Below are 27,708 nucleotides of genomic sequence, written 5' to 3'. Positions count from 1 at the left end.
CCCTGGAATATCTTCCACATCTCATTTTTGAAGAGATCCCGCGAGATCGGGAACTATGTGGTTAAAACCAAAAATTTGCCGGAACTCACTATTCCACGCGAACGAAGTCGCGGGCAAAAGCTAGTACTGACTAAATACCATCCCAATCCTACTCCTGCTATTCGAGCCGGAGCCCCGGTAAACCGCTAGGCAGCACGCAGCTCCGGATAATATTGATTGTTATCACTTAATCTTTTGACGGATATCGTAAGAGCCACTGGGGACTAAGCCTTTGATAGGGACCGGGCAGCGCTCTTTGATCAACTGAGTCTTTTAAAATGCAATTTCTGATCCAGTCTGCAAACTCGCTTATGTTTATAGGATGCCTAGGAAAGATTTTCCAAGTGGAGTGTCGCGGGTTGATGATAATAATGTGTCAGTAATATTTTTTTTATTCTTACTTATCTACTGTATTTCCATCAATATTGGTTAATGATAAGATTTTTAACAACTTTTATTTTAATGTATAATAGAAGTTCTATTAATTAGAAGTGAAAGACCCCTATTTACCATGATCTTTAATAGGTATAATGGTATGAACAGCTGCTTTCAATTAAGTGGTTAATCAAACTAATAGTCCAAAGAAATAATTGTCATGCTGCGGTTCTGAAGCGGTGTCACTAATTTCAAGTAAATTCTCTACTAAATGCCAACTGTCACCTAATTAAGTACACAATGCACGTCTCTTTGAGTGTAAACAAGCAAAGCATGCTTTAACGCTAGTATGTTTGATTAGCACATTCTGGCAGCACACAATGCTTACATAATATAAAACAAATCCTTTATCACGTAGGTATCGTTCTGTCCTTTCGCGATGAACTTAAAAACTGCTAAACGAATTTTCATAATTTTATCAAGCTATTCTTAAGGAAATGTCAACTGTCTCGTTAATACCAGTCAGAGATTACCTATTACATATTATGTGCATAATTTTATACATATCGTTATGATGACGAGTAAACATACCGATGCACCTAATAGCATCCTTGATAGTTAAACAATAAGGCACCTATTTGTCTGCTCCATTCTATTTGTGACCTAGTATTCAAAACAAGAACAGAGAATAAATAATAAACATTGTTGCGCAAAAAAAAACAAAACGTGACTTTAATTCGAAAGAAACGTTCATAAAAACGGATATTTTTTTTCTATTCGAAATAAGAATCGTTGTAAGAACATGGTTACTATAATTTTTTAAACGATTGCGTCGATGTAGTGCTGTGACGATTGCAAGTGAAACTTATGTCGTAATAGCTAGGTAACGCGGGCAGTTCAATCGTAGTGCTGTGAGGTTCAACCAGTATTCGTACAGCCTCACTCTGCCTATACAGATACAGATAAAAATAAACAATTAAATCAGTAGCAGTAAACTAGAAATTTGATGAGTGAAAGGGAAATACATTTATTTTAGTCAACGGTGAGTGTTGTTCAATTTGTTAGTATTATGTAATTACTTATTTGTTTATTTATTTATCTGTAATGTACACAATATATTGAAATAGTGGTACATAACACGAATTTAATCGAGTGTTTCTGTATACGTGTCTGTGTTGTCAACAATGATAATGTTGTGAATTATGTTTCGCATATTGTTTTACATAAAGATAAGTTTTAGTACCTATAGTAATGTACGAGTAAACATTACTGTGATTATTTGTCGAACGCAGTGTGTATCAAATCTGACTGCGGACTTAGGTAAATATAAATCAGATTATTTATTGTTTTATTTATTTATGTCGAAGTAAAGTGGATATTTTGTAGTAAATTGAATACTTATCGTGAAATTTTATAGACATTGTGACAAAATTTATGAATTTATAGGTTCACCCCCTGTTACGTGGAACTCATATTTATTTTTTATTTATATTCATTTATTTCAGGCTTCATAGGCCCATATCAAATACTATAAACTAATACATTAGAATTTATAAATACTATACATACATTACAAACAATATTACAATTAGGTATAACACCAATAGTGACAATGACAAGTGGATGTACATTATGTAGCGGCATTACGCGCCATAATGTCCATGTCTGCCTACCCCTTCGGGGATAAAAGGCGTGAAGTTCCATATATGCATATTCACCGGTTTACTTATAGTGCCAATAAGTGAAACTATCCGAATTTATAGAATACGAGTATTTATTCTCACTCACGTCCAGTTCAGCTCAGATTAATTCTGTTTGGTAGCTCTCACTGCCATGTTTCACTGTGCCATTCGGCTGGGTATTGGCTCTAGTGGACACTAATGGGGATTTGTGGTGGTCTTGTGGTTCTTTGAGGCGCGCTCAGAACACACAGATTATGAAATTTAATACAGCTTTTCAACTGGTTGTTATTGTATAGCTAGCAAACCAATTATTTTCCCTGTTTTCCTGCTTTTCTCTTGAATTGAATTTTTTCCTGAATTTTCTTTGCTATAAACCTTTATAACGAATGCAAATCGGTTCGTGCGTTCTGGAGTTATAGCGTCAGGAAAACCCGACTTATTTTTATTTAATTAGAAATACCATACCTATAACAAAATTCATCAATTTATATAGTGTAGCCTAGTCATCTACCAGCTGATGTAAGAAAGCGTATCACAGACAGTAAAGGAACGAATTCAAACCACCTTTAATTTAATTGCTAATTATTATTAATTGCTATTCTCCGTCTGAAGTCTAGACTAATCTATCTGAATTAATTCGTTTATATCATAAAGGAGAAATAATGAGGTTTCGTAAGTAATTAGAAAGGAAATGATGACTGTCGGAATTACTTAAGTTGAGTTGTTTTAAATGAGACAGATGAGTATGAGGTCTCGAGTTCGGAACTCAAATCCAGGCTTAGTTGACAAATAATTGGGAACCCAGTTATTATTGGAATCTTTAGTGCAGAACGAGATACATAAGTGTAAAAATGGAAATAGCCGTAGGTTTGTTAGTCAGGCAGAAAATGGAGGTATTCCACACTGGGCACCCGTTTAAATGGCACCGGAGATGTTCCACATTGGGCACCCATAGGTATTTTTCGTGGGTGCCATTTGTGGAATAATTTTTAATTTTATTCCACATATGGCACCTATGCATAAGTAGATACTAGTGCTGGGAAAATTACGCGTCTCGGCACGTTAAATAGATACCTAAATAATACCTCAGAAAATGCCAATGGCATTATGTCCACCGATGTATTTGTGCATAAAGCTTTTTATATAAATAAATGCCCTAAAGTAACACGTTCCTTGCCATCCCAGTCAACGGTGACCGGTACGAGGTCTATCCAAATCGTAACTACGAAAATCAATAGGTTTTGCCAAATTTGTTGAGTGTATTGTTGTGTTTAAGTTAGCAAAGGGTTTAAGTTTGTTCTTATGTAAAGGTAAATATTTTATGAAGGGCCTCACTAACGCATTATTTTATATAATTTACCTGTAAGAGTTGAAATAAATAAATAAATTATGTTTAAAAAATATTATATGTTTTGTTTCACACTAGTTCTGTTATACTGAAATATTGTGCCTCGGTCACCAATGAACGTCATGGCCCGAACGGAAAAACTCATTTTTTTTCTTAGCTGTAAAGCAGTGCAAAGTAGAAAAATTATAATTAAATTATTTATAATCTCCTGCTTTACTCATTTGAAAATAAATAATAGGAACTTAGTTAACTAGTTATTAAAATTATGTAACGTTACTTATTAAAACGTAAGTAACGTAAAAATTACATAAATAACTGCACCGATTTATTGCACGTGAAAAGAATATCTTTGTATGTAGTATTATATGTCGTGTGGTAATAGCAGAGTAGTACCTATTTAAATGTATATCGCCGACCGATTCGCACGGTTGGCGTGGTGGCCGTGCAACGTGTTGCAGATTCGATTTCCGCTCGGAACAACTCTTTGTGTGATTCACAGATTGTTGTTGTATGTTTGTAAATGCACCCACGACACACTACAGTGGGGCAATGTTTTAAAAAAATCTATGTCACCACCGTTACGTAGAGCTGGCTAAGGGGCGACAGGAAGGACTTTTGCCACTTGCAGCAATTCTGTCTAATAGGTAAACCTGACAATCAACTTTTTGACGAAAAGAATAAAGTTGTGTTTCGTTGTGTGAGTGAGGTTACAGGAGGCCCGATTCCCCCCTTCCCAATCCCCGATTTCCCAACAACCCTTAAATTCCTAACCCCCAAAATGCCGGTAACGCACTTGTAACGCCTCTGGTATTTCAAGTGTCCATGAGCGGCGGCGATTGCAGCCCCGGATCTAGGGGGCAAGCCGGGGCCCATGCCCCGGGCGGCAAATTTAGGGGGCGGCAAAATTCACACTTCACGGACCAGTGGACAACAAAATCATTTATTTAATTTTGACCACGGAATAAATATAGTACCTACAAGTACAGGAATTTCATGGCCATATCAACTTGACCGATACCCTGAGCGCGGAGTGAGACGTGCTGCCCGAACATTTTATTATTCGCTAAGTGCGTAGGCATAGTACATAAGAGAAGAAGTTCGCCGCCTCTACGCGGGTGTCGTGCGATGGATGGTCCTTTACGGGGCGCCTGTTTGGTCAGCTCGACTGTCAGGCGTCTGACGTTGCAGAACGAAAATCTATCGTCTGCAGCGGAAAATGGCCATCCGTAACGCACGAGGATACCGAACGGTGTCCTTTGAGGCGGCAACTCTCCTGGCTCGCTTTCCGCCGTTGGATATCCTGGCGGATATGGACGCGAAGGTCTACGACCAAATCCGTTCCGTCCGTCAAAACGGCAGTGGTAGAGTGCCAGGAGCGGCGTTCGTTAGGCTGAGGCGGCAAGAAAGGCGACACGCGCTCGAGCGGTGGCGTGAGCGGCTACAACAGCCAGAGATCTCACGCAAGCGCGTTGTCGAAGCCATTTTGCCGCATTTCGAAGCCTGGCTGAAAAGAGAGGAGCGCGTCTCCTTCAGGCTCACTCAGGTACTGACCGGACATGGCTGCTTCGGTGAGTACCTGAACAAGATTGGGCGAGAGACCACGGCAAATTGCCACCACTGCGGAGGTAACCTGGATTCCGCACAGCACATGCTCGAAGAGTGTCCGGCGTGGGTCTCGGAGCGGCGGGTCCTGGTTACCAAGATCGGGCGAGACCTGTCTCTGCCAGCAGTAGTAGAGGCTATGCTGGCAGATACAGAAAACTGGAGGAGGTGGCCTCCTTTTGTGAGACTGTAATGTCCCAAAAGGAGGCTGCTGAGCGGGATCGTGAGAGGGCCGATCCTGCTCATAGAAGGCGTCGAGGTGGCAACAGTCTTGACGCCTAATCCCGCCTGCGTCAACTGCAGGTAGACCTTTGGGGTCGCGGGTACCTAGAGTGGGGACTCTAGACGCCCATCTAGCGACCTTAGGGAAGACGGTGGCACAGTGGTCACGTGCAACTTGCACAACGAGGCTAATGGGAGGTACATGTCTCCCTAGGGATGTGCCGTAACAGGCGTTGCACCATAGGGGCTCCGGAGCAGGTCTAGTTAGAGGTCTCGGTGCCCCTTATCGGTGCTGAAGGTGGCCACCGGGGTGGTTTTAGTGAGGTAATCCCGCACTCCCTAGTCTTTCTCCCCAAAAAGCTAGGCGCCTTTTGAAGGTTTCCCCCCGACATCAAAAAAGAAAAAAAAGTACATAAAGTCGATTAGAAATACGCGCCCGGCTCTTGCTCGCCTGCAGGAATCGCAGATCGGGGCAGCACGCGTTTGATTACCGTGAGATGAAGCTATGTTCGAAAACTTCCTCGTCGATTTGTCTCCACGACAGTGTTTTGTTTTAAAAACGTGAGTAGTTTGTATGTTTACTATTTAGCACTTGTCGATTGTTACTTTTGCTCTTGTGATGTAAAGGGTGTCCATTCGAAAAACAAACATACAATTCAGTATCCTAATTTACCGTCTGCTAAACGACCTGTACCTCATGGACCAGGAATTTCGATTCCTCCACCTTTTCTTTCCACCATCCAACAGCAATCATCAGATGAAAGTTCAAACGGAAGAACCGTTGAAGATGAATTCAATCCTGATATAGGTTCACCTCAACAGTTTATCCAGGATGATTTAAATGACTTAGTGAGAGATTTGGGTCTATCAAAGGATGCTGCACAAATCCTAGGATCACGACTGAAAGACAAAAATCTATTGGCTCCAAGAACCACATTTTCGTGGTACAGGCATCGTGAAAAAGAGTTCGCGAAATATTTCTCTCAAGAGGGTTCACTGGTGTTTTGTAATAATATTCCTGAAGTAGTCATGAAACTGGGAGCTGATAATTAAGATTCCACATCATGGAGGTTATTTATTGATTCTTCTAAGAGAAGTCTGAAGGGTGTCTTGTTGTACAATGGTAATACCTATGGTTCGGTGCCTGTCTCAAAGAAACGAACGAGAGTCTTGCTAAATTAAATTAAGTATACAGGGTGACTTTGAATTCGACGTATTCCTCTCGGGAGGTGATAATACAACTAATTTCCTACAAAATTAGCCCTGAGGTCCTTGGGCGGAAAGTGGCTAGTTTCTGAGATATTCAACATTTTTGGTTTTGGTAAACAAATCCCGAATTGATTACAAAAACATCAATAAATAAAAAAATACTGGTTGGATTTTAGTATTAATCAGTTGCCAATACATCAGTTATTATTTATAAATACTAATCATGGCACAAATATCATTCGTTTTAAAATAGCAAGTAATTTCCTATCAAATTTTGTTTTGTGTCACTAATTTGGTCGATAGAAAACTGGATTTATTTCAAAAAAAATATATGACTCTAAGCATACAAACTATTAGAAAAACTTTCTTGGTTTATTAGCTATCCAGAAACATAAAATTGTTGACAACATTTTCAAAAATAAATGAATTTATTGGTGATAAGTCGAGTGTAAAGAGAAAAGGGTAATTTCAAAAACATCTTTATTTGCAAAAAAATGTTCAAAGTAACCTTCCCTACGACGAATACATGGACGAACACGCTTCTTTATCTCTATGACGGTCACTCTTGGACCGAATATGCGTCTAATTTCGTCATTATCTTCAAATACGTTTTGGAGAAGAATTTCGATACACGGCCTATTCCGTCTGTATAAACAAGGGACTTTATGTAAAAATCAACCGGCGTTAGGTTCTGGTCACTGTGCATGCCATGTAGTCATGTAGTGGGACCGCCCTGTCAATATATACGTGGGAACCGAAATATCCTACCATTGCCGCACAGTAGATCGATAGTGCTCTGATCAAACTATCACAATATCCATTATTAGCCCCAAAACAGTCAACGAAATCTAAAAAAGCAAAACCAACAGGTCCACGGATACGGTTTTGATTCAAATGTTTGGATAGGTATCATTTATAATGACTTGATTGGGCTCTACTTTTTACCCAATAATTTAAATGGTGAGAATTAAAATTAATTTTTAAGGAATGAGCTAGGATCATTGTTTTAAATATGAATTTAGAAACAAGATTATGAGTTTATTCGAACACGACGATTGTTTAGTGCTCTATCGAACTACTGTGCGTCAGTGGTTGGATACATCGTTTTCAGGCGTTGGATTGACAGGGCGGTCCCACTACATGACTACATGGCATGCACAATGACCAGAACCTAACGCCGGTTGATTTTTACATAAAGTCTCTTGTTTATACGGATGGAATAGGCCGTGTATCGAAATTCTTCTCCAAAACATATTTGAAGATAATGACGAAATTAGACGCATATTCAGTCCAAGAGTGACCGTCATAGAGATAAAGAAGCGTGTTTGGGCATGTATTCGTCGTAGGGAAGGTTACTTTGAAATTTTTTTTGCAAATAAAGATGTTTTTGAAATTGCCCTTTTCTCTTTACACTCTACTTATCATCAATTAATTCATTTATCTTTGAGAATGTTGTAAATAATTTTATGTTTCTGGGTAGATACTAAACCAAGAAAGTTTTTCTAATAGTTTGTACGCTTAGTGTCATATATATTTTTTTAAATAAATCCAGTTTTCTATCGACCAAATTAGTGACACAAAACAAAATTTGATAGGAAATTACTTGCTATTTTAAAACGAATGATATTTGTGCCATGATTAGTATTTATAAATAATAACTGATGTATTGGCAACTGATTAAAACTAAAATAACTAAAATCCAACCAGTATTTTTTTATTTATTGATGTTTTTGTAATCAATTCGGGATATTTTTACCAAAACCAAAAATGTTGAATATCTCAGAAACTAGCCACTTTTCGCCTAAGGACCTCAGGGCTATTTTTGTAGGAAATTAGTTGTATTATCACCTCCCGAGAGGAATACGTCGAATTCAAAGTATAGCGAATATTGTTGGCAACTCTGTGGAGACCTCAAAATAATATCTATGCTTTTGGGTCAGCAGTCTGGATTTACAAAGTATCCATGATTTTTGTGCGAGTGGGACAGTCGAGCACGAAATTTACATTACATTAAGAAAGAATGGCCTTTCAGAGAAAGACTTGTACTGGGACAAAAAAATGTGCACCAACCCAAAGTCAGTTCTTTCACCTCCCCTTCACATAAAGTTAGGATTGATGTAGCAGTTTTGTCAAAGCTTAAAATAAACAAGGTGACTGCTAATACATATGCGACAAATTTCCTGCACTTTCTTAAGCTCAACTTAAAGAAGAACTTTTGTAGGCCCTCAAATTCGAAATTTAAAATCGGATAGATTGTTCTAGAATACAATGACCCAGGATGAATCTGAAGTATGGAGTTCATTCGTAGAAGTCATAGAAGTTATAGACTTACAATTATATGGGTGATAAAGGTGAAAATAAACATAAGTAGGTGGGGCGGCATTTTTCAAATTTTGCCCCGGCAAAAAAGAAAATGTAGATCCGGGGCTGTGTGATCCACAAATTGTTGTTTCGGGTCTGTGTGTCATGTGCATGTGAACTTGTATGTTTGTAAACGCACCCACGACACAGGACAAAATCCTAATGAAAAAAAAAAAGGAAAAAAAAAAAAGGAGGTGGGGGCGGCATTTCTCAAATTTTGCCCCGGGTGAAAAAAAATGTAGATCCGGGGCTGGGTGATTGCTTACCATCAGATGCATAGAAAAGGGAGTGATCAGATGATACGTCTGCTCGTTTACGTAAAAAAAAAGTTGAAAATGTTATTAAAGCAGAGAATTGGCACAGTCGTCTACAATGTATGTAAATAAGTAGGCATCTCAGTACACACAGAAATAGCGAATATCGGACACAGCTGTCGTTATTTAGGTACGCAGTTATTTCTACCGATTGGTTAAATGTTAGATGATAATAATAAGTGTTACGAAAGGCCAATGACTTGGTATTCATATTAATATAGTTAACAAGATTTTCCTGAGGTTTTACTTGCCTTTAAAACAAAATTTTATTCGGCAAATGGGAATAAAGTAAAACGGTTTGTTGTTTGTTCTAGAAATGAAGTATGAATACTTAGGTATCAGGATAAGTAGGTAGGTATAGTTGTAGAAAACCCGTATAAAAGCAAGCATGTAGATACCTACATTCTTACTTATCTACTTATAACTAGGTACATACCATTCAAATAGGTATCTAGTACTTACAACAGACCTAATAAAGGTGATCTCATTTTTAAAGGTCAATAAACCAGTGTTTGTTTGTAAACAACTAGCTTAGCCCGCGTTCCCTTTTTTTTGAGGGGAGAAAATCATCCAATGACTTTTCTCGCCTTGGGCGAGGCGAGAGGGAGTGTCAGACTCTTACTGACTAAAAACCACCCCGTTCCTTCTCCTGCTTTTCGAGCCGGAGCCCCGGTAAACCCGCTAGGTAGTCCGCAGCTCCGGATCAGGCATCAGCCCTGCTGGGCCCCATCTGTGGTGGTCTGATGGCTCTTTGAGCGGCGAGCTACCCTTGCTCGCCGTCCGCAGGCCCGCACTTACGGTGGCCGGAGATCGTCCCGCGATCCCCGACGCCCGGAGTGTCTCTCGCGACGGCTGGGGCGTGAGGAGGTTTGATCTCTCACGCGCCCCGCCTCATCCTTAGCTAGCATGACTGCATCGCAGAAGGAGGAGACGGCATCCCAGTCCCTCTCGCTCAGCACCATGGCCTGAACCAGTGCCGGGCGCGAGAGCTCGCCGTCACCGACCACATCCCTGAGGACTTGGCGGTGCTCTGCCCACGCAGGGCACACCGCCACCTTATGTTCTACCGTGTCCTCCGGGCGGTCCTCACAGTGATGACACCCGGGCGTTTCCTCCCGCCCAATAAGGAACAGGAACCTACCGAAACTCCCATGTCCGGTAAGCACCTGCGTCAGGCGGTAGGTGAGGACGCCGTGGCGCCTCACTAGCCACTCCTCAAAGAGGGGACTTACCGCTGCGATGACAGCGAGCCCAGCCCTCGGTTGCGACAGTCGTTGCTGCTATTCCGCCATGAGATCGCGCCGGAGCTCGTCCCGCCACGCACTGATCTGGCGCGGCAGTGGAGTTTCGCCCCGGCGACACAGCCCGCGTTCCCTTGGGGTTAAAATATTCTATCAGTTAAGTCAGCTCATACCCTGTCTGTATACCAAATTTCATCAAAATCTTTTCAGTAGTTTCAGCGTGATTGACGAACAAACATCGCATTTATTATATTTTTTATTATATTCACTTTTATAATAATATTAGTACCTATCATCTATTAAATACTTACTATACCTAAATACCTATCACACTTTATTTGCTAAAAGGTCACCCAATAAGTACCCAGGTGCTTCAAAAATCTATTAGGTAAACCAACTAGATTCGCACATTTTGCGCCAGTTTTAATTCGGGTGTAGTAGGTAAATAAACTTAACATAGTATTGACTTATTTTGCCTGACAGGAAATTCTAGACTTCGTGCTACAGCTAGAAAAATTTAACCAGGTCAGTACTTATGTGCTCCTTAAACCCTAGGCTTATTTTTTTTATAACTATAGTGACACATTGGTACTAAATTAACTAAAAATAGTAAACTGTGAGGGCTGCGCGACGTCGCGTCTGTGCACGCTGCTAATGATGTAGAATCCCTTTACAATTCGAAACTAGTAGAACTTTTTTCCATTAATTTACATGAGTAAACTGTTACTTTTAGTTAACCTAGACTTATTCTTTATCGGCTGCGCATAAAACAATTGTTACGTAAGACATATTTGAGTGAGTTGAGCATTATTTTCCTCATTTCATTCTAATATTGTGTCACACCAAAACTTGTTTGTATTCATGGGTATTTTGACCCTACAATATTAAGTCCCGCCTTTTGAGAAAGGTTTAAATTGTAGGAATGTGCTTTGGTTCGTTTTGTTTTAATTTCAAGTTGGGAAGCGCGTAACGTAATCGATTCAAATAGAAGTAAATATTACTATAGCAGTGCTTGATTAAACGCTAGATAATTTATTTAATATTAGATTGACGCAGGTCCCAAACTTTCACTCATCAATTTTCATAAGTGGGTAAGTGCGTAGATTATTATCTACTGATTAGGATAAAAAAAAATAAGTTCCACTAACTGCCGCACTCAGAGACATTTAATGACTACTTAAACTGATAAATGATTCTGGGTACGGCAGTAAATTAACTTTAGTTAGGTACCTAACCTTATTTTTAACCGACTTCTTCAAAAAGGAGGAGGTTCTCTATTCGACTGTATGTTTTTTTTTTTGTTTATAAGTTACGCTACTACTTCGGCGTTTGTGGATAGAACAGTGTTATTTTTTTTATTGGAAAGGTCATTTATTATCTTCGAATTGATCCCAGTTCCACCAGGTCGGGTGCTTTTGGTATTTTTTGTATTAAATATTTAAAAGCACTACCATTTTATAAAAGTTTGGAGTCGATCTAATGATGGAGCCGAGAGACAGTGGAGGGAATTCCTCGATTACTCATACACGGGTTCATTACTGTATGACTCCGTGTTTTAGCTTGAATTGTTTGTATTGATGTGGAATTACACTTAGATGGGATGTGATTGTCATTAGGGATCTGATGATGAAGTACTTAACACGTTAGTTGAGAACTAGTTATAATAGTTAGGTATTTATTATATTTATTTTAGTTTTTAATTATTTCTACGTACGCTATTAATCACTTTTCCATTTCAGATGGGAAAACCAAAAGTAATGGAGTGGTCGCGTAATCATAAGCTGCTAATATTTTTCATAATAGCGGCTCTGTGTTTTTTTGTGTCCACCGTTGCACTAGCGACGTTGGATAGAGATGCGTGTAAACTTATTGAACATAAACCTGATAATACTACACAGGATGAGAAAAAGATAGAGGTAAGACAATTTTGAGAATACTATGGCATGGAATTAAATATGAAATAATCGATAAATAACCAATACCCTAAGTTTGCTTTAAGTTTAAAGTAATCAAAACGAGAGCCCGTTCGGCTCTCTTATTGGTTGGTTTCTTCGAACCGGCCAATCAGAGCGCCGAACGCGCTATTCCGGGTTTGGGTATGATGTTTGAATTTGTATGTTTAAATTGTTTAAACTCACTAACACTAACTCACACAAGACATAATATGAGAAAAAATCTAGTGATTTTTCTTTCGCTACCTACTTTCACAAGACCTACCTATATTTAATAGTGCTTCTTTTGTTTCCAGGACCCTAATTACTACCGTCTCCCAAGAAGTGTTGAACCAGAGAACTACAAACTTATGCTAAATCCAAACACTACGAATAACTCCTTTGCTGGATCTGTCCTAATCACAATATCAGTGAAAGAAAAAATTAAAACAATTGCACTACACGCAAATAATTTGACCATTCATGGAATTAGCTTGACAAATAATAACAGTAAAGGCATTCGAATACTCTCTACAAATATGTCTTTGGATAAAAGAGAGCTGTTATTAATAAATTTACAAAACGAATTGGACATTGCGCAATACAAGCTGTTTATTTTATTCTCTGGCAGATTGGATAACAAAATAGTTGGTTTTTATAAGAGTAATTTAAAAACTGGCGGGTAAGTTAACACATCACAGTGCATATTGTTTGTAATAAAAACATAACACACACATCTTATATAAAACTTCAATCATAATCAACTTGGTAACTATACCTACTTACCAAGTTGATAGTAGAATTATTACGGTTACCGGTAGCGTGTATAAGTACCTACATATTATAACTAACACTTTTCTAGTTATTCTTAGAATTCTTAAGAATATTAGGATACAAAAATCAATGTATCACGGAGTATAAACTAATGAAGTACTTACTGTTCAATAATAATATAATTATTGTTTAAATTGCTCCTGGAATTAATTTCATAATACATACTTCAATATAGGCCGAATCATTGTTGTCTTTGCTTTATTAAAACTGTATCTTACCTGTTGACTTGACAGTTTGACAGTTGACATTGAAAAGTTGGAGTCAATCTGATGACATTTCAAATTTCAAGCGTTCTTTGCGGCTGCGTAAAATCAGCTGTGTGTACACCGAAATCAAAATAAATAAAATATTTTCCTACGTTTCGTTTAAGTTCCAATTTATATTATTTTAATGAGTTCATGTTACCGCGGTTTATTGATCAAAAAGTGTTTGGATAATACTTTTATTCCAATTAATGGTCGCCGTAGTAGATTGTGTGATGCTATAACCCATCGAAACCGGGTCCAATTTTATAGTGAAAGTAAAAATATTATGGCAGATATGCGTATCAACGTGAAATTGTCTGAACGGCTGTCCCCGCTAGTGCGACCGGTGAACTACAAGCTGGAATTACGCCCTGAACTAGACAAGGGAGAGTTTCAGGGAAGTGTTGACATAGAAATTGTAATGAAACAAGAAAGGAATTACATAAACCTTCATTCAAACTTCTTGAACATAAAAGATGTTAAGGTATTCAAAGGCAATGATGAGGTTCCCGTCGCAAAGTTTTTGGAAATAAAACAAATGGAACAGTTGTTTATACATTTTGATTCAGCGCAGAGTGCAGGGAACTACAAAATATCTATTAACTTTGATGGCGATCTGACACGAAATATTGTTGGGTTTTATTCCTCACGCTTACTTGATTCTAGGTAACTTTTATATGCTCTAAATATTGTGCATCTTATGTCCTCACTTCACTCCCTAAAATGGCAGTTTAAAAAGGAAAAGAAACTGAATATCATTTGAAACTAAGCTTTACTTTAGTATGTAAAGCTACTGACATGATATCCACAAATTCTCTTTATTCATAATTTATAACAACAATGTAGTTATATTACAGTTAAGACCAAATCATCTACATAATTTATTAAAGTGACCTATGATTTATTTTGATACTTAATACTTCTAAGTAATCTTGTTTCTATAAATGTTTTCAGAACAATGGTTGCAAGTAAATTCCAGCCAACTTATGCTAGACAAGCATTCCCTTGCTTTGATGAGCCGGACTTCAAAGCCACTTATGATATCACCTTGTGGAAGCCACATTCTTATGTTGCTCTTTCCAACATGAATGTAAGTCTTGAATGTATTTTTCCAATAAGATGAAATTGTATTTCAATGTGATGAGATGAGATGAACTTGGATTCTAATTACCTAAATGGAAGTCAATCTCTGTTTCACTGCTTTATTTATTTTAACTGGTGGACAGTTTGATGTATTATCAATACAAAATGTATCAGAAATAAATCAGTCATAATACAGACCCTTAGTATCATATTTTAACTTAGTTTAATTTATTATTTTGTTGAAAGTTGATTATAACAATTCTATGTACTAATTTAAGTTAAGTTTTGTTATTTTTTTCCAGGAAATCTCATCAGTATATGATAAAAATGTTCAAATGGACAGAGTCACATTTGCAACTAGTGTGCCTATGTCTACATACTTGGCTTGCTTTGTTGTCTGCGATTTTGATTATAAGGAGGCCGACATTAACTCAGGGGGCATAGGAAGAAACTTCAAGCTCCGATCATTCGCTCAGAAGCAGGATCTGCATAAAATTGACTTTGCTCTGGACATTGGAAAGAGAGCCACTGAATTCTACATCAATTACTATGAAGTACCATTCCCTCTGCCTAAATTAGGTTGGATATTGTACATAAATAACCTTCTTTATTTTCATACCTCAGTTTACCCATAGTACAATGATTGTAAATTGTATATCATTAAAGAAACTTGTAACTTATTATGATCTTGCTATTGTTTCTTGGTAAAATAACTGCTTTGGTTAACAACATTTTATTTTTTATCAACAATTTATAGTACAACTTTATTCTCACATTTCAGATATGATAGCCATCCCTGATTATGTATCCGGTGCCACGGAGCACTGGGGCCTGATCACATATAGAGAGACATCATTCCTCGTGGATCAGGCTTCGGCTTCAGCCACAAACAAAATAAGTGTGGCCAACACAATAGCTCATGAACTCGCACACATGTGGTTCGGAAACTTAGGTATGTGTGTCACAGACTTCTAATTAAGTATGGATTTTATTTCATATTTGCCTTTGTTTTCAGTTGTCATTTAAAATTGGTTTTTGTTTAAAGAGTGTTAAGGTGGTTTTTTGTTTGTGTGCAAATACAATTGGAATGTTGTTACCATAATGGTCATGATGAACTGCTAATGAGCGTAATAAGATACAGTAGTTTGTTGTAATATGGTTTTACTAAATGTTAAATAACAAGTAGTTTCGATTATACGATTATAAATTTTCAGTAACAATGAAATGGTGGGATGAAGTCTGGTTGAACGAAGGTTTCGCTTCGTACATGCAAGCTAAAGCCTTAGAGGCTATTGAGCCCAGCTGGAAAGTTGTAAGTGACAACCGTCATTATACATATTTACTTTAAAGTCATGAACATATGTAAATAAGTATTACCTTTAAAGGATTGGTATCAGGAAAATCCACGACAGCAGAGATTGCAAATGCGTGCTGGCCTATTGGTAGAAGTCTAATCCCCCTGGGATTAGGCTTCTGATAACTTCATAAGGCAAAATATTAAGCGAGCGTTTTTATGTTTCACGTTGGTTTTCTGTGAGGCCATGGTATCACTCCATTCGAGCCAAAGCGGTTCGTTCGTGCCAAAGTATGGCTCTGTACATAAAAAAATATTTGGTTTTGTTTCAGTTGGATAGCTTCTTAACTAAAGTGTTGCATCCAGTGTTGTCGATTGATGCGAAGCTGTCCAGCCATCCGATAGTACAAACTGTGGCCACACCTGATCAAATCACATCCATATTTGACAGTATTTCTTATAATAAGGTAAGTGTCTATTGATTCTTTTAGGATATAAGCTGGTAAATGAGCAGACGCCTGATGGTAAGCAATCGCCGCATTCCGCCGATCAACTTCGTGCCGAAGTATGTCTCTTCCACATATTCAAAAGTTATTTTAATTTATAATGCTTTAATAAGGATGGTATGATTTCCATTGTTATCATGTGCGTTGCAATGCAATCACAATGCAGTTCGGGTTCAATTCCCATGTCTGGCAAAGTTCCTGCAAAATCAGTAGGTTTTTCCTATCTACCATAATATGACACATACTAAATTAACTAAAAATTACGGTTTACACATGTAAATAAATTGAGATAAGCTCTACTGGTTTCGAGTCACAGAGGGACTTTTCATCATGAGCAGCGTGCGCAGACGCGGCGACGTCGTGCAGAAACTCTAATTTTATCTGGAAAACTTAAAGTAATGAAAGAATACTAATAGTATGCAAGCAGGAACTTTTGGAAGAACCCATTTTAACATTGTCTGGGAATCCAAATCTTTGTATTATAATTGTAACTCATTTTGTACTGGATTTTGCTTTCAGGGAGCATCTATCTTAAGGATGTTGGAAGGATTTATCGGGCCAGAGAACTTCCGTCACGGAGTCTCAGATTACTTGAAGAAATACGAGTTTGGCAACACTGTTACTCAAGAACTGCTGTCATCACTAGAACCTTACTTCAAAAAAGATTTCCCTGATTTGAATCTCACGTAAGTTTTTTTATTCTGCAATCTGTTTCTTGCGAACGTTCATGTATAATTTTTAACAACATAAATATAATAATTTGGTTTAGATCCTTAACTACCACACTCAAATACATTTAATGATTACTTAAACTATTCCTTAATAACGATTTTGTTCATCCTAAAACAATTATTAGGAACCAGGTTAAGTTACCATTCAATTATTCTGAGTACAGTAGTATGATCATTATGTATGTCCTATATTTTTGGACCTTTTTTTATTCAAACACTATAACTACTTAGAAAACAATACTTTCTTAGTGGGCACTTGGAGAAGTGAACCACCAGCTATTTGATGGAATTATATTATTCCAATAAAAGATTTATTGAATTGATATCACTGAAGACTTAAGAATGATAGTTTTACCTTTATATTCTATTTCAGATACATAATGGACACATGGACTCTTCAAATGGGTTACCCTGTGTTGAATGTGAAACGTGGTGACGAGCCTAAGTCATTCATTGTATCGCAGTCTCGATTCCTAATCGATCCTGATGCAGTCTACCCCAACGATTCTAAGTTCAAGTAAGTTGTGATTATGAGCGATTAATCGAATTAGAGTCGATCACTGGACGAGAACTAATTTATAACATACTTGAAGGTGTTACTGACTGACTCGTTGGTTGAGTGCGACTGCCGGACAAGAGTTTTGGGTTCGATTGTCGGGTCAACCCTATTACATGGGACTATAACACAAATAGTGAAAACTGGGTGTAAGTACATTGTATAGCTACATTACGTGTCGTAATGTTCACTTCTGCCTACCCCTTCGGGGATAAAATGCGTCAGGTTGTTTTTTTATGAAAGTGTTAATGAAAAATCACTTTACAGCTACAAATGGTTTGTGCCCATCACATTCAAGACTGATACTGCAACAAAGAATGAAGTTACTTGGCTGGCTGACACAGCTCAAGATGGTAAGATATTCATAATTAATTACGAAATATCGCTAACGTAATTATTGAGGAGTGCTCGACTATTTTCGAGCCACAACAGGGGCTTATAATCGATTGATACGGGAGTGTGCATAGTAATCTATTTAATCTAACTTCCTCATATATTCATACTTTGCTTGCATTGTGACTTGCTGCCAATACTTAATGTTTATATACAAATAAAATAACTGTTAAAATACCACTATGTAAAACTCATACGGTATTATGTATTTGTTTCAGTAACATTGAAAATAAATGCCGACGATAAATGGCTGAAGATTAACAACAACCAAGTGGGTTACTACAGAGTGAATTACGATGAATCCACTTGGCAAGCCCTCATTGAAGCGTTGAAATCCAAGTCTAATCAGGTAAACTAACAATAACTTTAAGTCTTTGACTGCCAATAGAAAACTGTTGAAGGCAAATCCTCCGCTAACGTCGGTCACCGGTGACCACCACGGCGTTCAATGTGTTAAACAAATACCTCACCTTAGGCAAAGTATTTCTGAAATTTGAAATTCATTCAATTTCTCAGACTGCGTATTTGGTCGAGTGGTCGCAAGTGTGATCGGACAAGCGGTCTGGGGTTCGATTCCCGGGTCTGATAAAGTACTGCTGGTTTTTTTTTTGGTTTTACAAAAAACTGTAATTTCTCATTAGTAGCGCGGAGTCTAGGATTGTGCAGTATAATGTCAATAGGCTCACTCCCTATTACACGGGACTTTATAACACAAATGGTGAAAAGTGGGTGTACATTACGTGCTGTAATGTGCACCTCTGCCTACCCCTTCGGCGTAGCAAAGGCGTGACGTTGATTTTTCCAATTTTTCAGCTCAGTGGTGCGGACAGATCACAACTACTGGACGATGTTTTCGCTCTAGCTGAAGCGCGAGCTGTGCCTTACAGCATAGCTCTGGACCTTACCACTTATTTGCTAGTGGAGAACGAACTGACTCCTTGGCAGACAGCTGGAAATGTCTTCTTCGGTCTAGAAGATCGACTGCAGTATTCTTTGGTGTATGATAATCTTATGGTAAGTTCGAAATACAAATTAAAGAAAGTCAAGTACTTATATTTTCCAAAAACTCGCTATTGAGTGGAGTCCGCTTAACGTCTACAGACGTCGCGCCAGGCCTAAAATAAGATGGCGGCATAAACTCCACATCTATGACAACGCATGCTTTAAACAGAGAGGACTGGAGGGATGTTAGGGAGGCCTTTGCCCGGCAGTGGGACGATCATGGCTGAAATCTAAATCTATATTTTAAAGCGCAAAACTGATCAAGGGATGATTTTCTGACAGTGTGAGCATTTGTGTGGCCTACCCAAATGTTCTTTTGGTTGGTATTGTTGGTAGGATCATTCAGCAACAGCCGTCAGCTGAGCTGATTGTAAACTTACACATGCGTACTGCCATCTGCACAGGTCCACTCATACAGTTGTGGTTCTTTCCTCAAAAGACCACTACAGAATAAACTTGCACGGTTCTCCGACATCTCTAATTGATTTTGTCTGGACTTTAAAAGAGACTATGACCTCTGAGTTTGTTTCGGCATTTCTTCTCAGAGTAGTCGGATAGGAAATGCCGGCCTCATCTAGCTATTTGAAATATTGACGTGTAAAAGTGTTAAACTGGACCCGGGTACGTCCTAAAACTGCGACCAGCCACCGAGGAATGGGCAGCAGCATTCTCAAAATTTATCGGTGACCTAACTGCGATCCCCAAGCCGCCTGCCAAGCGTGGGGATTATGGCAACCCCCCCTTTCACTATGAGCGACAACAAAATTACACGGCCCCCAGTCCCCGGCAGCTCCGCTATTCCTGATCTAGGTAGCGGATCAGGTAACGGCGGAGCAGGGGGTGCTAAGAATCCCCGGCAGAGAAAGCGCTACCACCCCCGACGAACTTTGGCCCTGGCAACGCACAACATCCGCACACTGCGGACTGATGAGAAGATTGTCGAGCTGGAGGAAGAATTGAGCAAAATGCGGTGGGACATCTTGGGACTATCTGAAATCCGAAGAGAGGGTCAGGATACGATAATCCTAGATTCCGGCAACTTGCTCTTCTTCCGGGAAGGAGACCGTAAATCCCAGGGTGGTGTCGGATTTCTCGTCCGCAAGTCTCTCGTCAACAACGTGTGTGAGGTCGACAGTGTGTCGAACAGGGTAGCGTACCTTATACTCAGAATATCTAACCGGTATTCGCTGAAGGTCATACAGGTATATGCGCCGACCTCGACACATTGTGACGACGAAGTAGAGGCTCTGTATGAGGAAATTTCAAAAGCCATACACTCCTCCGAAACACACTTCACCGTTGTGATGGGGGATTTCAATGCAAAGGTGGGCACACGGAATAGCGATGAGTTGAGAATAGGGCCATTTGGATATGGGCAGCGAAACCATCGGGGCCAGCGGCTGGTCGACTTTATGGAGAGGGAGAGACTCTATTTGATGAACTCCTTCTTCCAGAAGCGACCGGCCAAGAAGTGGACATGGATAAGCCCTGATGGTTCTACCAAAAATGAGATCGACTTCATCATGGCGACCGAAAGACGTATATTCAGTGATGTCTCTGTGATAGCGAAGGTGAAAACCGGTAGCGATCACCGTATTGTCAGGGGCACACTGAACATCAATGTAAAACTAGAGCGGTCACGCCTGGTGAAGTCCACGCTCCGCCCTGGACGTGCCCAGATCCAAAACCCCGAGCAGTTCCAACTCCAACTGCAAAATCGCTTCCAGTGTCTAGCTGATTGTGGAAACGTGGACGAGATAAATAATGGGTTGGTGGAAACTGTCCGAGCAGTGGGGTCAGACTTCTTCAAGACCCCCGCCGAAACAGGCCCCAAAAGCTCTCCGACGGAACCTTAAAACTTCTTAAGGATCGTAGCGAGATGAGGCTGCAGTCTTCAGACGATATGTCTGAATACGGCAAGCTCAATAGACGAATCTCGAAATACATGCGACGTGACCTGCGGGCCTATAACGCCGCAAGAGTCAGAGACTTAATTGAGCGAAACAAGGGCTCAAAAGTCTTCGCAAAGAATTCGTCTGTTGGGCAAAGCCAAATGACGAGGCTGAAGACCGAGGATGGCAGCGTCATCTCGTCGAAGTCCGAGATCCTCGGAGAGCTCGAGAGGTTTTACGGACAGTTATACACCTCAACACGACAACCCATCGTCGGTACAGCTCGGGACCCAAGAGCTAAACTGACGCGGCACTACACTGAGGATATCCCAGACATCAGCCTGTACGAGATTAGGATGGCTCTCAAACAGCTTAAAAACAACAAGGCGCCGGGCGATGACGGAATCACGTCGGAACTTCTGCGAGCGGGTGGAAAACCGATACTTTTAGTCCTCCAGAAGCTATTCAATTCCGTCATACTCGAGGGAACCACGCCGGTAGCATGGCAACGGAGTGTGGTGGTTCTGTTCTTTAAAAAAGGCGACAACTGTCTGCTAAAGAACTACAGACCTATCTCACTTCTGAGCCATGTGTATAAGCTGTTTTCGAGGGTCATCACGAACCGTCTCGAACGCAGGCTTGATGACTTCCAGCCTCCCGAACAAGCCGGATTCCGAAAAGGTTTCAGTACCATAGACCACATTCATACGCTGCGGCAGATTATACAGAAGACCGAGGAGTATAACTTGCCACTATGCTTGGCGTTTGTGGACTATGAGAAAGCCTTCGATTCAATCGAAACCTGGGCGGTGCTGCAGTCTCTCCAGCGGTGCCACATCGACTATAGATACATCGAGGTTTTGAAGTGTTTGTATAACAACGCCACCATGCGCATCCGACTCCAGGAAGAGACTACGAGGCCAATCCAGTTGCGGAAGGGCGTGAGACAGGGAGACGTTATATCTCCGAAACTGTTCACGAACGCACTGGAGGACGTTTTTAAGCTCTTGGACTGGAGCGGACGCGGCATCAACATTAATGGCGAATACATCACTCATCTCCGTTTCGCCGATGACATAGTCGTAATGGCAGAGTCGCTGGAAGAGCTGAACACCATGCTCAGCGACCTCAATATCGTTTCCCAACAGGTGGGCCTTAAAATGAACATGGACAAGACGAAAATCATGTCAAATGTCCATGTTGCACCTATACCGGTTGTCGTTGGGAACGATATACTCGAAGTTGTAGACCACTACACATACCTGGGTCAGATCATCCAGCTAGGTAGGTCCAACTTCGAGAAAGAGGTCGCTCGAAGAATCCAACTCGGATGGGCAGCATTTGGGAAGTTGCATGAAGTCTTCTCGTCAAAAATCCCGCAGTGTCTGAAGACCAGGATGTACAACCAGTGTGTGTTGCCAGTGATGACGTACGGTACCGAGACATGGTCCCTAACTGCTGGCCTTTTAGAAAGGCTCAGAGTCGCCCAGCGCGCGATGGAGAGAGCTATGCTCGGAGTATCTTTGCGCGACAAAATCCGAAATATGGAAATTCGCCAAAGAACAAGAGTTACAGACATAGCTCTCAAAATATGCAGGCTGAAGTGGCAATGGGCAGGCCACGTCGCTCGGAGGACTGATGGCCGCTGGGCCAGGAAGGTGACTGAGTGGCGACCGCGGACCGGAAGACGCAGCGTGGGCAGACCTCCCACTAGGTGGACCGACGACATCGTCAGAGTGGCGGGGAGCCAGTGGATGCAGGTGGCGGCTTGTCGTTCTACGTGGAGGACCAAGGGGGAGGCCTTTGTTCAGCAGTGGACGTCTCTCGGCTGATGATGATGATGATGATGAAAAGTGTTATTTTATAATCTATTTACAGAAATAAATATCATTTATCATTTATGTAATTCTGGTATTTGTTAATTACGGGTAATGTTCGACTCATTTCAAGTCACACCAGGGACTCATAGACATTGTGTCACAAACGAGGAAACGTCGAGCTGTTTAACTGATCAGTTGTTTGTTGTTCAAACTTTTGTTGGTTTTTATGAACATAATATAAAAGAAAATGACGTCTTCTGGCTAGGCTTACTTACTTAGATGATAAAACTAGCATTTTATTGTTCACAGAAATACATTCAGCGCCTAATTCGTCCGATATACGCGAAACAGAATTGGGACGCAGTAAACTTACCCATTATTGACAGGTGGGTACAAAGTACATTGTATTGTAAAATGTAACACCACAAAGAACATTTCGAAAATTTATCTGCACCATATTGAACTTAATTAGTAATTCATTAATTTTACAAACTTCTGAATGTCCTATAAAAAGACTAAAAGTCGGTATTCGTCTCCATTCAAAGCATTGTGCAACTAATCAACGGCAATAAAAAATTGTATTGCTTTTTGTATATATTCATTCTATAACTGGATAGTTTCCTAGGTCAAAAATAAATTATTTCGATATTTCAATATAATAAAATGTCCAAAAATAATCGTGCTTTCATTCATTCATTTGCCGATATACTTATTTATTACATTTTTCTTGCTATTTTTTGCGTAATAAGTATGCTATTTGACGCAAAAAAATTGTGAGGTCATAATTTGCAATGTCATACAAAATTCATAGAAAAGTAACGTTTTTGACATTTCGATAAAAGTATTGAATTTGACTAGTAGGATAATACCCTATTCATTCTGATAACAACTTTAACGGATTCGCATAAGGTCGAATTTGCAATGCCATAAGCTTATGCGTACGTGCGAGTTTTTGGGGGACAGTTTCGAGTACTGTTTTTATTCGACATTGTGCAATTTTGGTTTTATATTATAAATCAATGTCTTAAAGTGATAAATATTCTATAATCTTTACAGATAAATCGTAATGACACCATTATACAGCATTAATAGTATTGTTTCAATTCAACAAACAAGGTTCAAGCATTTCGTTTTTTTTTCAGCTTATTACGAACAAGGATATTATCATTGGCCGTCCACTATCAGGTGCCCGAGGCAGTGGAGAAAGCAAAGAGTATGTTCTACCAATGGCTGAACACTCATGGCACGCCCGAGAATGCGCCCATACACCAGGACTTGCGTGAAATGATCTATTATAACGGTAAAATACTTATAGCATCATTCATTGTCATTATTTTTTTGAATAAGCAGGACAAGCAGCACACTACATGTTAAATTTATCAATCATTTTTCATCAGTTCAAAGTTCTATGTAATGTAAAGTAGATTAGTCAGGCGTCTGTGCGAGTCTGCGGACGCCGTCCGACCAGAACCAGACCCGTGCGTGCGGCGCGTCGCGTTCCGCGCGCGCCTCATAGAGCCATCAGACCACCACAGATGGGGCCTAGTAGGGCTGGTGCCTGATCCGGAGCTGCGGACTACCTAGCGGGTTTACCGGGGCTCCGGCTCGAAAAGCTGCAGTAGGAACTGGGTGGTTTTTAGTTAGTAAGGATCTGACACTCTCTCGTATAGACTAGATCATTAACATAAGTGTCTGTTAGACTAACGTGAATTTAAAAAGATATGTTAAAAACATTTTACGTTATTGTTTGTCGCTCCTTAGTGAAGGCTGTTGCTCTATTCGTAGGTATGAAGTCCGCGTCTATGGCTGACTGGGACAAGCTGTGGGCAATCTACAAGAAAGAGGAAGATGTCCAAGAGTTGCTGAAACTCCGCAAGGCTTTAGCTGCACCACGTGACACTACTATACTGCGCAAGTAAGTTAAATAATACTGGTCCAACTCGCCCAAGGAGATAGAAGTCATTTCATGATTCTCTCCCCTTAAAAAAAATTAAATAAGAATTATTTTAAGTTCCTTGTCCAATCAAATCACATTATACATATTATATAACTAAGTATACGCAATCGGCGCTGCCCTTGGACTCCCGAAACACTAGACGCGTTACATGTGTGTTGCCGGCCTTTTGGGGGTTAGGAAATTGACGATTGTTGGGGATTCAGGGATTGGGAAGATTGGATAAACGCAACGCAATCGTAGTTTCACGTCGGTTTTCAGTTAGGCCGCGGTATCACTCTGGTCGAGCCGGCCCATTCGTTCCGAAGCATGGCTCTCCAACGCTTAACAATGAATAATTAACAGAATTTTAAGTTGTTTTTGTAAAATCTTTATTCAGATTCCTGCTCATGGCATGGGACGAGGCTAACATCCGAAGCCAGGACTATTTGACGGTGGTAGTTCAGATAAGCGCCAACCCGAGTGGCGCGGCGCTAGTGTGGGACGACGTGCGCGCGCGCTGGCCGCAACTCGTGCAACGGTTCACTCTCAACAGCCGGTACCTTGGGAACATCATACCCGCCATCACTGCGTCCTTCAATACTGATCTTAAGCTGAAAGAGGTGGGTTATTGTTGGTTTTTCTAAGTCAAATAAGTCGTAATATAGACTGCTTATAGATAAATGATAAATATGTATCGTCTTTCGTATCGCTGAAAGGTACCTAAAATACAGTATACATAAATACATAAATGTAAATGTGAAAGTTTTTATTTCGTATATTCGTGTGTTTGTTTCTCCTTCACGTCTAAAGGGCTAAAGGGATCGGGATGAAAATGGAGGTGTGACTTATGATCTGATATGACACATAAGCCGCAACAGCACTCACTGCAGGCGCAGTCGCTGGCAGAAGCTAGTATAATATATAGCTTTGTCATTCCTTAAAAGGGGGCAGGAAGAGGCACATATAACATGCACATATAACATGGATTATATGGATTATATAGGAATAAAGGTAGTTTCTTTATACAGTTTTAGCACCAATCAATCTACATTTCTGTTTTTCTTTGCAGATGGAATCATTCTTCGGCTTGTACCCCGAAGCGGGTGCGGGTGAGACCGGGCGGCGACGGGCGTTAGAAAATTGTAAAAACAATATTCGCTGGAGTACCTACCACTTGAAACAAGTCACAACATGGATCAATGCCAACTATCAGTCCTGATTAAAATATTAAAGGCCACTTTAATGAATTGTAGGTAAGTAAGACATTGTAAAGATGAGTAAAAGATTTCGTCGAGAAAGATAAGTCAACCTAATAAATGTGAAAATGAACTAACCACTGTACTCAGAGTCATTTAATGATTACTAAACCCAGTCCTTAGCAATTGTTTTGGATACAAAATCGTTACTTAGGAATAGTTTAAGTAATCATTAAATGTCTCTGTACGCAAGTTAATGTCAGTCTATCTAGTTTTATTAAGAAGCCATATTAAAATAGCCTTTATTGCAACTGTAACATGGTTGATTTCATTTATCACAAAGTTGTTTTGATTTTAAAGCCGAACCAGGCTGGGTCTACATTATATCCATCCTAAACTTGTTATATCTTAGTTAATCTGGTCTTAATACTTACCTATTTATTTACTTGTGGGCTGAAGTTTAGTGTTTAATAAGTTTACGAACGTGAATATTTTAATCACGTATTTTAAGCTATTATTTCTACTGTATTTGTTGGAGTAAGTTCAACCGTTGGTTGACTCAAATGAAGTAAATGAAGATTAAAGAATTCAAGTCAGGGCGCCGAGCGTGGTAACAAAACTGACGTAATGATAAAAATCAAGCGTTTCATTTCAATCATAATGTTTATGTGATTAAAACTAATTAAACTGCTTGACCCCGACTGTGGGTATTGCAAAATAACATAATAAGCATATCCAATATCTATCGTATGGAGAAAACACATATGAATTAATTAAAACCACATATTTGTTATCATCTTGGCTGACAATATACAAATGAAGAAGAAAAAATGAGCGAAATAGCCCTAGCAGTTAAGCCAAAGGTTAATTTGTCTCTGTGAACTAATTTGAACTCTTAACAAATATGGCATTGCAACAGCTGCGCCGCATATCCGTAACATTCCTAGACAAACCTACAACATTGCAGCTCTTCTGTGGCCAATGTACATGGAACTGTTCACACAGAATTAGATTTTTATCATGGTTGAAAAATATTTTTATTTAATTTTCGTTGTTGTTGAAATATTTCGTTTTTTTACGCTTCTGTGGCCGAGTACTACATATAGTTTCATTTAACTCATATGAGTAATCTCCATATTGTATGTACGTGAAAAGAAAAAAATCAGTCTGTACCCTTAATACGAGTTTGCTTCGTGCGCGGCACTCTGATTGGTTTGTAAATTCGCGCCGACCAATCAGAGCGCCGAACGCGCGTTTCGTTTTCGTTCAACGTAAAGCAAACTCGTACTAATGGTACTGACGATGACGTGTGCAATATGAAAATTGCACATCACATGCACAATGTCGCAGCTGTACAAACCTTAAATTTCTAATTAAAAGAGTTTTAAAGATAAGTGATTAATAAATTTTATCATTATGATAATATGATATTTAATGCAGGTGTTAATCTTAAATACTAAATAAAATTATGAAACTGTTTTCTTACTATTTCCAAATTTTAAAATATTGTTGGATTCATATAAAAATAATATAAATTGTCAATTTAATAACATGATAGTTGGTTGCATTTTAATCGCCATTTTGTTTTTATTAGCATTTATTGTTATAATTAAGTTTAAACACGTAACGTATTTCTTCAATATCTTTGGATCTCAAAGTACTTAAAAACTTTCCTTGCAGTGTATAGCATACCAATCGGATTTTCAACCTTAATACTATTGATTTAAAGTAGATATTTAAAAAATTAAGACTGCAACATAATTATTGTTTGGGAATACCTTAATCTATAAGGAGGTACTACTAATCATGCTCAAAATTAATCCTTTTGTAAAACAAATTATAAGAATATGTTTGTAACCAATGAAATAAAACTATTGTGTGTTTATTTGGTGCTTT

General features: G+C 39.3%; 2 protein-coding genes across 4 annotated transcripts in view; both read left to right on the top strand.

Annotated features, from left to right (window-relative positions):
* The window catches only part of LOC118265114 (uncharacterized), a 139,953-nt gene that overhangs the window by 16,238 nt on the left and 96,007 nt on the right, over positions 1-27,708 (top strand). The gene's annotated exons all lie outside the window — the stretch shown is intronic.
* LOC118264921 (glutamyl aminopeptidase) lies at positions 1,295-27,697 on the top strand. 3 transcript variants are annotated; one of them, XM_035577580.2, is made up of 18 exons: positions 1,295-1,456; positions 12,133-12,309; positions 12,642-13,006; positions 14,358-14,493; positions 14,789-15,065; positions 15,268-15,438; positions 15,701-15,798; positions 16,113-16,247; positions 16,806-16,972; positions 17,391-17,534; positions 17,841-17,926; positions 18,185-18,315; positions 18,780-18,980; positions 22,990-23,066; positions 23,823-23,980; positions 24,466-24,595; positions 25,014-25,236; positions 25,686-27,697. In XM_035577580.2, the coding sequence occupies exons 2-18, from the start codon at positions 12,133-12,135 to the stop codon at positions 25,833-25,835; spliced, it is 2,826 nt and encodes a 941-aa protein (XP_035433473.2). In that variant the 5' UTR covers positions 1,295-1,456; the 3' UTR covers positions 25,836-27,697. The 3 variants fall into 3 exon arrangements, with proteins under 3 accessions (XP_035433473.2, XP_035433474.2, XP_035433476.2); XM_035577581.2 differs by lacking the exon at positions 1,295-1,456 and adding an exon at positions 1,604-1,734; XM_035577583.2 differs by lacking the exons at positions 1,295-1,456; positions 12,133-12,309; positions 12,642-13,006 and adding an exon at positions 13,428-14,069.

The sequence above is a fragment of the Spodoptera frugiperda genome, chromosome 28 (genome assembly GCF_023101765.2).
Source record: "Spodoptera frugiperda isolate SF20-4 chromosome 28, AGI-APGP_CSIRO_Sfru_2.0, whole genome shotgun sequence".
Taxonomy (NCBI): domain Eukaryota; kingdom Metazoa; phylum Arthropoda; class Insecta; order Lepidoptera; family Noctuidae; genus Spodoptera; species Spodoptera frugiperda.
The sequence above is the reverse complement of the archived record's forward strand: the minus strand, read 5'-3'. Positions and strand labels throughout refer to the sequence as shown.